The sequence below is a fragment of the Diachasma alloeum genome, unplaced genomic scaffold, assembly GCF_001412515.2.
Source record: "Diachasma alloeum isolate Michigan unplaced genomic scaffold, Dall2.0 Dall_scaffold_00343, whole genome shotgun sequence".
Lineage (NCBI taxonomy): Eukaryota > Metazoa > Arthropoda > Insecta > Hymenoptera > Braconidae > Diachasma > Diachasma alloeum.
The window spans coordinates 350,236-362,988 of record NW_021680482.1 but is presented as its reverse complement, the minus strand read 5'-3'; the positions used below and the strand labels follow the sequence as shown (position 1 = coordinate 362,988).

The 12,753-nt window shown below is 35.4% G+C and overlaps 1 protein-coding gene across 1 annotated transcript in view; it reads left to right on the top strand.

Annotated features, from left to right (window-relative positions):
* Nucleotides 1–12,753, top strand: part of LOC107040815 (lachesin) — a 51,756-nt gene that overhangs the window by 2,016 nt on the left and 36,987 nt on the right. Inside the window, exon 2 of the mRNA XM_015261071.2 lies at nt 3,213–3,382. Coding sequence (XP_015116557.1) covers nt 3,213–3,382 — 170 coding nt within the window. The remainder of the gene's footprint in view (nt 1–3,212; nt 3,383–12,753) is intronic.

Below are 12,753 nucleotides of genomic sequence, written 5' to 3'. Positions count from 1 at the left end.
CGACACTTTGAATTATTCAAAATTATTTTATGTGAGAAAATCTCACATGTGAAAAAGTCGGGAAATAAAGAAAGGTTTTCGTTCAAGGTCATATGTTCATAATATTTGGAGATGAACATGGACCACCTGGCAATGGTTAGTCTGGAGAAATACGTTCCTACAAAGATAAATTCTTCTCCCAAGTGTTGTTTCAACTTTTTCAATTATTCTTCCCTCAGTGTGGAGCACGAAAATTTAAGAGCCTTTCTCCTCTAAATCCAATTCATTGTGTCTTCCGAAAATTACTGATAGACAATCCATCATTTCTCAACGGTGAACAATAGGATTTTCCGCAGATAAACATATTATTCAATACATCATCCTCGTGTAACGTGAGGGTGCAATATTTATAGCGCAGATGGAATGTATTGGCCGCAAAGGAATATTATTTTCGAGGACGAGATTGTTTTCCTGGAAACTGTTCAATTTTGACAGTAACTCATTTTTCGAAAGCAAATTGAAGTTGTTAATTTTGAAATTATCATTTTTTCCGGAATTTAATAAGTTTTACTGGAACAATATGTACTTTATTGAATCGTATTCATTTGACAGTTGGCTTAAATTGCCGGTGCATGTCTCCAAAAGTTTTTATGAGTGACAAATACACTGAAATTTTAGGAATATTATTTTCGAGGAAGAGATTGTTTCTCTAAAAACTGTTTAATTTTGATCGTAACTCATTTTTTGAAAGCAAATAAAGTTCCCAATGTCGAAATTATTATTTGTTCCGTGGATTTCATAACTGTTTACTGGGACAATACATACTTTATTAAATAGCATGCACTTAACATACGCTGTAGAACATTTCTGGCTTAAATTCCTGGTGCACATCTCCAGAAGTTTTAATGAGGGACATTGAACTGAACTGAAATTTTCGGAAGTTTAGTTATTCAAAAATGATAATTTGATAGAAAAATCCATTAGGACTCTAAATTGAAGTCTAATTCAGTAGTGAAGCGGTAAACCGGTTTAAGTCGATTTAGACTGTTGGTCAGTTTTTAATGAATATCTCGGAACCTAAGGGAGATAGCAAATTTTTTATAATAACTTTTTTTGTAAAGCAAATTAAGCGCTACAAAAAGGTGATGATGAAAATTCCGCTACCTCTCTTAGATTCATCCCTCGAAAACTCAGCGAAGAGCTAAGTCGACTTAAACCGGTTTCCCGCTTCGCTACTGAATTATTCAGTGAGAATAGTTGATAATTGTGAAAATTCAACTCAATTGGATCCTGAAAATTCATGTTTAGTTCAAAATTCAGGACAGTTGAAATGTTGAAGTCTTCTTTCTCCTCGAAATTTACGAATTCACTTGAATTTTCAGCTGGAACAAGGAAATTGACAAACCTTTCTCCCTTAAATCCAATTCAATATCAGTATTTCAAAAAAATCCGCACAGTGAACATTGTAATCTGTAGAAAAACATATTATTCAATACATCATTCCCATGTGACGTGAGGGTGAAATAATTATACTGCTGATAGAATATATTGAGGACAAAGGAATATTTATTTATGCAGAAGAGATTGTTCCCTCGTAGGGGAACAGTTTTTACAGCAACCGTTTAGTTCTCCCGGAAGCCCATTTTCCCCAACAAAATTCAAATTTTTTCTTGAAATTCTTATTTGCTCCGAGGATATTTACATAAAGTTAAAACTTTTTGGCTGAAATTTTCAGTTCACTTCTTGGAAATGTTTATAAAGTGATGAAATATCACGTCTATTTTTCTTTTATTCTCATCAATAAAATCAAACAAAAAAATTAGAAAATTTGAGCCGAGGAAATTCTGTAAAAAATATCTCCACGGAATAAGTTGCATAGAAAAATCAGAAATTTTTGATAAAAATTATCCTACCGTTCTGTAAAAGTGTGTCATGAGTCATCGTTTCCTCATTTCTATCCCGGAATGTAGTAAAAATTACTATATGATGATCAAATGCTATTCTACGTTAGAGAAATTTCATCCTGATAAAAAGAAAAATTACCGTGCTGGTAGTGTAAAATTTACCAACCGTTCTAAAATTTTCGTTGTTATCTACATAAAAATTATTGGACTGGAAGGGTAAAATTTATTATGCGTCAGGATAAAATTCCTCTAACGTAGAATATAATGTGATCATCAGATATTAATTTTTACTAAATTTCGGTATAGAAATGAGCAAACGATGCCTCCTGACACACTTTCATAAAACGGTAGGATAATTTTTATCAAAAATTTCCTCCGCGTACCTCCCCAAAATAATCAAAATTACAAGTCATTCAAATTTAATACCCTAATCACTTTTTCCCATTATCACATACTTCGTAATTTGCGGAACGTAGTCATTCTAACGAGGTAATTTAAACGCGCGTTACTCCCGGAATTAATGAACGTAAATAATTGTCCAATTCAAAGAATCATCATTGGCCTATTTTCTAGCTTATTGAATGCACTCGAATCCCCTCGAAATATTTCCCACGAATGCGGGAATGTAAAATGGCGACAGTTCACTTGAACGTTCACTATCGAATTTTCACTGCAATGGCCCGGTGATAACGTTTGGAATGTGTTTGCAGTTTCATGTACCAATCTACCGCAGCGGTTGAAGTTTTGTTAAGCATTCCACTCGTTTGAAATATTCACATTAGGTGGAAATCGAAAAAAGGCAACTTCTTTATTTTTCTTTCTCGAACAGACGCGTGTGGGAGAGCGATGCATGTGGGGAAAAGCTTTTCATTTGAATCGTGGGGATTTATCACGAGATATTCACTCTTAACGCGGCATTTAGTTATGCTTCTGTTGGATTTATATTTAATTGTTTATGGGATACGGTATTTGCGTTCAATCTATTTGAGTACAGAGCTTGTACCGCGGAGGGATTTCGTAAACATGAGGTTTTAAGGGATTTCATGTGCGTTGTGTGTTCACCAGAGGATCGTTCACATTCACTGATATGAACCACTCAAAGCCCAGCTCAGTGAATAGCGCTTCAAATGCATATTTTTCATTACAGTTAAATGCTCCAACCTTTTCATATCATCTGTACAATTCAGCCGTCCGTGTGTGTCTCTATTATATTCCCCAATAAAGCCTCTCAATGCATGCAATTGTCCGTCTTTCGTTCACAAAGATGGACATAACAATGAGAAAAGGTTCAACTCACATCGGCTATTTCATTTTATCTGTTTGGTTTAGTTCAAGGACCTGCTCGTTGCAATAACGATGAGGACAATCACGAGGATCTCGAGCTCGAACCACTCGATCGTGGACCCTACTTCGATGTCTCAGTCTCCCAGAATGTCACTGCACTCGTTGGCAAGTCTGCAGTGCTCAAGTGTCGTGTCAAGAATTTGGGAGACAGAACGGTAAGAAAGCACCACCTTTTCAAACAAATAACGGAGAAAGAGGATAGTGTGGGAGGACGTGATAAAAATTGGTGAATGGGAATCTGTTATTCTGGCCAATTTCACGGGAAAATTATTGCGTGGGAGTTGCTGATCAGAATCGGGGAGTATTGCGGGCTAAACAACGAGAGTTTTTGGGGTATTCTTTGACCTTTGGTGACAATAGTCGAGAGATAAAACTATTTCTGTTTGGGAATTGGGTATTACACGGGGAGATTATTTTGTCGAGGGGAGCTGATTTTGGCTATTTGATTTTTTCTTTTCAGACGAAAATTTCGTGAGTGAAAAATTTATGAAAACTTGTATTCTTAAGTTGAAATGTATGGCACATATTAACAATTTTTTGAAGTGGTAAAACGGTTTAAGTCGAATTATCTCCCAGTTGAGTTTTTGAAGAATATTTTCGAATCTAAGGGAGATAGCGAAATTTTTGTAATTACATTTGTTGTAGCGCTCAATCGGATTTACAAAAAAGGTTTTAAAAATATTTGGCTATCTCTCTTAGATTCCGAGATATTCATTGAAAACTGGTCAATAGTCAAAACTGACTTGTATACAGCTATGAAAATTGATAAATAAGAATTAGTAGTACAATACGTGAATTCTATTTCGGTGGAATCTTTTACACGTCGATTTTGCATTTAGTCAAAAAGTCCGTAATGATTTGGATACATTTTTCATCTACTTTCTTTAAGGTAGTAGGATAGTCATTGTGAAGTAGGGGGGAATTGACTTGTACCGTTTTACCACTTCGCTACTGAATTATCAAAATTTTTATCCTCAAAATTTCAAAATTTTGCACGTAATGAAATCGAGTTCTTGATTTATCTGATAACTGTTCCTTTTTTATGTTTCCATTTCTCCTTTAAATTACTCGTAAACGTGAAAAGAACATTATATTCAACTTGTTTTTTTATGAAATCGTAAAATACCGTCTGACCAACTGCGTTCGGTGGCGAGCGGCGACCACTCAAGGGTTAATCTATCGATCCTTCTCCCTCTTCCTAAAATATGTGTGCGTGTCTGTTTTTTGTTCACATTTCCATTGATCTTGTGTCATTCTAAAACTAGAACTGCGATGTTAATCATCTCTCGCACGAATTGAGTAAGTAAGTCCGCCCCTCTTCTCGAAATCAACGTCTATCGGTTACAATATAATGCTCTACTGAGAGCTCGTCAGGGTTATATCAGGATAGATGTAACGGGAGATATATTCAACGCTGACAATTTTGGAAAGTCCTTTCTAAAGAAAAGCGTGGGCAATATCTCGAATCGAAAGTGAGAACCCGACCATGGCGGATATCTCGAACGCAGGGAGAAAGCAAGGGGGCAAACAAAAGATAATTGAATATCATTTTATGAAACATGAATCATTGAATTATAATTGTACAAATCATTTAGGTCAGAGGAAAATAGAATAATTCTACTTTTTTAATATTGCGTTTGTTGAGGTTTTCTTCGAACAAAGTTGATCAGAATTACTAGCTAGAATTATGAGATTATTTATTAATATCCAAATACAAAATTTCTGATATAAATAAAAAAAAGCTGTGACTCAATATTCCAAATTAAGTTGTAATTTTTATTTTGGTGCTGAAAACACGAGATAAGATTTTAAGCACGAAATTAAATTAATGAGATGAGCAACAGATTAATTCAAAGACCATGCACTGTTAGAAATTTTTTGAAATTTCAGTCACAATGTCATCTGAATTTTCAATGTTGTGAGTTTGATTTCAATTTGAAATGAAAACGTTCACTAAATTTCTCATTCATCTTGAAAATTCAGAGAAGTCATTGCCTGAATTTCAAAATTTTCAAGGGTTTTCAGTACCTTATGGACTTGAAAATCGAGAATTATTTGAATACTCAAGATATTAACTGATTCATCAATGAAGAATTCTACAGAAATTTCATGTAACTTTGTCCTTTGAAAAGGGCATAATGAAAGGGCTTCAACACGGCGCCAGTAACCGAAAATCAGTTGAACGTTTGTTTCACGCGCTGCGTACGTTTCACATTCTGTCCACTATGACATCACCTTTACATTCGATTTTTCACACACAGTGACGCAAAATATATTCTTATAAATGGAGTTTCAGCGCTCGTTGAATTCGTTTGTCACTTGCCAAACAAATTGGGAACAGGAAGAAAAGCACATAGAAGCGCGATAAAAACTGTTGAGAGCCAATTTTTCCGCTCAATTTTTGAGGTAAATTTTTCCACACGAATTGTTGACCGCCATCGCATAATTTTCCGTGCAAAACAATAAGACTTTTTCAATAATTCCAGAAACTTTGAGCACAACTCTCCAAAGTCCTAACTTTTCCCCTCCTCTTTCTCAGTGAAAAAAATATATTTTTATAAATCGAGTTTTATTGCTCGTTAAATTTACTTATAAAACTTGGTTCTTCTAGTCTGGAAAAAACTTTTCTCCACCGAACACAATTTTCTTGAGATGCAGAGGGAGGTAGACGAATCGATTTCATTATCAATTCGCAACTGGGAGCAGTTGAAATGGCCCCACGAGTTTCCACAGTGAAGTTTTCGCGGTAAACTTTCTCACTGACTGATACGTTGTGGAAAAATCAAAAGTTTAGGATAAGGTATTACGTTTGAGAATGGCCGTTGATTTTGCAGTGAGTGGATGCTTGAGTGAAGAGATGTGAAACCCTGGTGGTTTCATAAGGAGGCTGTGCATTTACCTTTATTCGACATGAGGTTGAAAATGTTTTTGGACGAACTCGAAGTATTTCAACGGCTCCATCTTTCAATTTATCCTCCAGTTCTTGGCGATTAGGCCATCGCAAAAAATTCTTGAACTTCAACTTCATTTCTGCGTATATAAAATTGCGGAAGATCGCTTAGGCCAACCTGTTATCATCCGAATTTTGAAATAACAACAAAGATAAAAAAAACCTATTTAAAAAATTCATTTGAATGCAACAAAACTATCGAAAAATTTATCGGCTGAAAATTCAATTCTTTTAGTGCGGAAAAATTGTGAACCAAAAAAGTTATTTTTATCCGTCTCGTGGGCGTCCCCCCCCATGTTCGCATGTGATCGGTCAATAGAAAAATAACGGGATGGATCACATAGAAAGTTACTGAGGATGAGGGAGAATGCCCATGCAACGTTCCCCACACCGAGATCCACTCTTTGTAACCAATCAGAATGGAGTTAAAAGAATTGGCGGGAAAATTCAGCTGTATGATTGATTACAGGGATCCATCTTCGTGTCGGTTACGTTCCATGGGATTCCCCGGGCTACCGAGAAATTGATCCTTCTCAAAGTACTTTATCCGCGAAAACTCCCAAGTATCATCATTTCGTTAAAAATTACGTTTCAATGAAATAAAATTCCCAGTATTAATAGGAAATATTTATCTTTTGTCTCACAGTTTCTCTTCAACTTCCGTGATACATTCCGTGACACAATCACGTGAGTTGAACGTAATCTTTAACAAGAGTTTTCTCCCCGCACGAAGAAAGTGAAATAGTAAAAATCGCTATGTTGAGATTTTTACATAGGAGGCATTCATAAATCGTGACAAATTTATGTTCGTTATTTTCTGTCGGCATCCCGAAAGGGTTTTTTGACTTCACAAGAGTCAGGTGTTTTTTTTTCATTTTTTCAAAAAATGACCAATCAGTTGGTGAATTTCAATAACTAGTTGTTAAATTTCACTAACTAGTTTGTTGAAATTTACGATATTGCCTCTGTTCTCTTTACTAAGCGACATAGTGAGGACTATTGTGCAGATTTAGTTGAAAACCCTTTCACTACGTCGCTATAGTAATACTATAGTATTGCCACCCATGGCAATGATAACTTTTTACTACACGGCGAAAATTATTTGATGAATTTCAACAACTAGTTGTGAAATTTACCAACTACTTGTTGAATTTTACGATATTGTCGCTGTCCTCTTTACTAAGCGACATAGTGAGGACTACTATGCAGGTTTATTTGAAAACCCTTTCACTGCGTCGCTATAGTAATACTATAGTATTGCCACCCATGGCAATGATAACTTTTTACTACACGGCGAAAATTATTTGATGAATTTCAACAACTAGTTGTGAAATTTACCAACTACTTGTTGAATTTTACGATATTGTCGCTGTCCTCTTTACTAAGCGACATAGTGAGGACTACTATGCAGGTTTATTTGAAAACCCTTTCGCTACGTCGCTATAGTAATACTATAGCATTTCCTCCCATTTACTATAGCATTTACTCTGATTTACTAAGCGACATAGTGAGGACTACTATGCAGGTTTATTTGAAAAACCTTTCATTACGTCGCTATAATAATACTATAGTATTTCCGCCCATGGCAAAGATAACTTTTTACTACACGGAGAAAATTATTTGGTGAATTTCAACAACTAATTGTGAAATTTCAACTATTTGTTGAAATTCACCAATTAGTTGTTGAACTTCACCAACTAGTTAATTTTCTCCATGTATGTCATTCTCTCCGTGCGTAAAGGCACATGTAAAACAGGTGAAGTGTTGAAGGTTCCTTGGGCTAAACGGCAAAGATAGTTTACATAGATGTGAACCATAAAATAAAGATCAAATGCCCTTCGAGTTCTTTTTAAAAAGCCTCTCTAGTAGTTGATGTTGAGTTTAACGGTTTCCAAGATCAAATGGAGAGGATAAATATGCACTATTTATATGAAATATTTATGTCGCTTGTGAAACTGAGTATCGGCTCGGTGCTTACTTACGATCGTATGGAAGAAAACCCATTGCCATCGCGACTACGTGAGAAATCATTCAGGTGGTTCGGGGAACACGTGAGGTAGGCTGATATAATCGTAAAAAGAGGGATCGTATATCTCAGGTTCACTCGTGGGAACTGACACGAGTTGAATGCCGGCTAAAAGAGTTGATTCAATATTTATCGTTCCATTTCGATATGCAGGCCATGGTTTTTTTTCTCCTCTCGAGGAACTTCTTAGAACAGAGAGTTTCCAAGAGGGGGAATTGGGGAGGGGGTGGAGGATGCGAAGGATGCGGAAATTGGTGCTGAAAACTGTCCCATCGGAAAGTCGGAGGTAATTTCGGTTTCCGTTTGGTAGAGAGATGCTTTTACTTCTCGATATATTCAAAAAGAAATTTTATTTTAAAAAATTCTACTAGAGAAATGTTAAATCAGGGATATTGTGGTTAATTCAAGGGGCTTTTTCTTCTGTTTGAGGAATTGACGGCGCTGTGGTGATTGGGGATTCGCGCGAAATTCGAAGGGAGATTATTGGTTGGGTCAATAATTTCTGAGACTCTGGAAATAGTGCACTGAGGTACCAGTTGAAAATGGTATATTTGACGAATGTGAAGTTTACCACATAATGCATTACACGTGGATGGCACTTAAGAATTTTCATCAGAATTTTCCGCGTCAAATCTCGGAAATTTTTATCATGTTTGATTACTGCTAAAATTTCAAGAAATTTTGTTATTGAAAAATCAAATATTTCATTGATTTTCTGTTTGAATTATCTGAAAATGGATCAAATGCTTGTGTTTTTCGGTTTAATTATTCCATGAAAATTTAGAAAAATATGGAAATTTCAGGGAAAAATATAAAATTCATGTCATTTTGCCAACTTGACCGAGTTCCATCATGAGATTGATTGCATCATCTGTTATTGAAAAACTTTACTTTGAAACCAATATTCAGGGAAAGATAAAAAATGTCAACATTTGGGCAATGTTGGCTACCAATGTTGGAGCAACGTTGAATTTAATGAACCATTGAATTCAATTTAAAATACATCCCCAGGGGAATTTCATTCGGAAGCAAATTGCTACTTTATTACCAAAAATATGTCGCCTATGCTGTGACGATAGCAATTGCCCACTCGCTTTTTTTTCTGCGTGCGTTTCCACATTTATGTGTCCATGTTTTTCCTGGCAACACCGCATGCGGCGTAATCAAAAAGTTGTTCTCGCATTGAGAAGGATAAAATCGAGTGGAAACGGTGATCAGCCTGGATTCCGCATCGAAAATTATGCAAAATCCCCCGCAATACCCCGTAAATCTCGGCTTAATATGTTGATCAACTGTTGAAACAGTGGGTAATAAAACCAAATGTTGCTCGACGCTGCTGGAATAAAATAGCAAATCGTTTAACACCGTTTGTGACAAACTTTCCAAGTACAATACCACTTATTGCACCTAAAGTTTGTTTAGTCGGAGGATTACGATAATGCGATGTACATACTCAACGATGAATTGCAGTCACCAATGGTGCACAAACATGAATGGAGAATTAGTTTGGTGCAACCTAGGTAGATGGGTTATATATGAAACCCAGGCGAATTTCCAAGAAGTGCTTTCAATTCAAATCGTTCGAGTTACTAGTCTGAAACGTGACTCGTTAATAGACGAAAGAAAATACAGTCAGAGGTGGAAACAATGACGTTGGAAATAAGAGGGTAAATAAATACTGGGGCTGAACGAGTGGAATGGTGTATTCATTTTAGCGAGAGCTCTTCATCATTTTGCTGCAGGAATTGAAACAAATGTATTGCAAATGGAGAGAATGGTTTTTGTACAGTGATGAGAATTTTTGCCTGAAATTCACAGTTGTTTTGTTGAACATTTTTGATCGAGTGATAGTGCCACTGAAATTTTACAATTTGATGAAAAAATCTAGGGAAATTGTGCATTTTAGATCAATTGTTGCGTGGAAATTATTGGAAATCATGAAAATTTAGGTGAATATGTGTTTGAGTTTTCAATTAATTGAAAATTCAGCATAAATTGGTGCTAAATAGTCATAAACTGAAAATTCAGAATCATGAAATTCTATTTTGTTTCTACCAGCGAATGAAAAATCTCCAAATGTAAAAACGATTTTTAAACTATCGAAAATTTTTGGCTGAAATTTCTCGTGGACTTCTTGGAAATCAAGTGAGTTTCACTGAAATTTCCAGGGATTTCTCCGTTGAAAATTCACACCTGATGAAAAATCACTGGTATCTGTTCATTTCAGCTTAATTATTCCATGAAAGTTCATAAAAATTAGAAAATTCTGATAAAAATAAACTTGAAACCGAAATTAGATTGAATTTTCAATTAATTAACAATTGAATATTCATATTTTGATTGAAGACTGAAATAAGTTGCGAAATTCCCGTCTTTCTGCTGTTAAAAAATTTGGAATGCCACTCAATTTTCAATGAAACTCGAAGTTTTATGATTTTTTTCTGAATATTATTCTCACCTTTCCACGAAATTTCAATTTTTTTTCTAACAATGCAACACCTGCTTAAAATAATATATTTCAATATGAAGCACTTTCTCTCGAGTCTCATTTTATTTTTAAAACCTAAAATGTCCCTTTTTTTAATGACATAAAACAAAAAAAAGTTCTCGAGTGATATGAAGAACACGAAATGGTCTCAGTTTCCAGAAAGAATATTCCCCTGTCCAGGGAGGCCATTAATCATCTGGACAGAAATGTCAGAAAGTACAATAATTATCGGAGCATGTGATGGGACTAGAGCATTAAAGCCCCAGTGGGGTTGCAATACCCAGACAGGTGTGCCTAATAAATGCGGACAATCTGACATACATACCCGAAGTAACATAAAACAGCGTTGTCAGGCTGACTAGCCATATAATTACCCCTAACATCCAGAAGGGCTATTTACACTAGTGAATACTCACGCGAGAATATATCCAGAGTCGGTGTTTAATCAGTTTGACGTAGGACCTCACGCTTTTTCCTCACTCACGTCAGCTGACCCTTCACTCCGACATTGATTAAAACGTTTAATGAAAGGTTTCCCGCTAATAAGAAACCTTCATCTCTCATCCCCTCTGTCGAGGGAAAATAAAAATGTCAGTGACCTCGCATTTTAATTAGAGATGCGAAGAAATTACCTGACATGCCGCTGACCCGTTGTGCCGTGCCAGAGAGGAATATTTATTCTATATTATTTTATGAAGTATTCGTGTGCAATTCAAGAATGTCATTTGAGTCGACTGAACTTTATTTGAGGGAAAATAAAGAAGATGCTCTAGATGGCTCGTGATGAAAACAGAAAAGAAGTTTCAGGTTTTACACGGGAGTGTTAAACATTTTTGTCTGAAATTTCCGGTACACTTTTTGGAAATTTTTATCGAATTTAATTACCATCTGAAATTTCAAGGAATTTCGTCATTGAAAATTCAGAATTCCGTGGAAAAATCAAAGAGAACTGTAAATTTCAGTTCTTTTTCCCTGAAAATAAATAGAAAACTAGAAAAATCCGGTGAATATTCTAAATTAAGAAAATTTTCATGACAGTGACACTAAATGCGATTTAGGGGGAAAATAATAATGAAATTTCAGATTTCACTGATAATTTAATTAGATCGGAAATTCAAATAAATTAAGCGATTCTCGTCTTTATGCTGCTAAAAGTTCTGGAAGTTTACTGAATTTTCAGTGAAACCTGAAATTTCATGATGTTTTTTCCCCTAAGTCGCATTCAGTCTCACTGTCCTGAAAATTAATAGTCAACTGTCCATGAAATTTCATTTTTTATAACAGTGCACTTCTTTTCTAACCTAACGAAATTTGAAATATACTGTTAAATAATTACTCTTGAAATTTCAAATGAAAAAGCTTAAAATTTTTAAAAAACACAAAGTTTCATGAAATTTCTATAGAATTCTGTAGAATTCTTCATTGACGAATCAGTTAATTTCTTGAAAATTCAGGCAATAACTTCTCTGAATGTTCAATCTATTGAAAATTGAATAGTACGTGATGTTGAATTTTCACGATGAGTGAAAATTCAAGCTTTCATTGCAAAATCAATGATTCTTTAACATGAAAATCCCAATCTTTTTGAATTTTGAAGACGAATGAGAAATTTAGTGACCGTTTTCATTTAAAATTGAACTCAAGCTCACAACATTCAAAATTCAGATGACATTGTGACCGAAACTTCAAGAAATTTCTAACACTGTCCAAAATCACCTCACCTCCCCGATCTTCATCATCAAAATTATTCCACAAAACTCCCCATGAAAATTCTTCCCACCACTAAGGTAATTCGAAACCACTTCTCAATGGTTAAAGGCTCCCACCAGGAAATCGAATAACACTGTGCCTTAATGGTTCTTCGTTAAATTCCTCTTGTTACGTAATACGAGAATAGTTAATTGGAATCGTTGTTTCACGTTGCCACCGAACGTGATCATCAGATACTATCCTTGCTCGGTTCCCCACTGCGTCCACTAAATGTAATTAAATTTCAAATTAAAAGGTAGCGAAAAAATCTCGGCGAGAATCGGAAGTGGGGGGGGGGGGGGGGGGTTGGGGG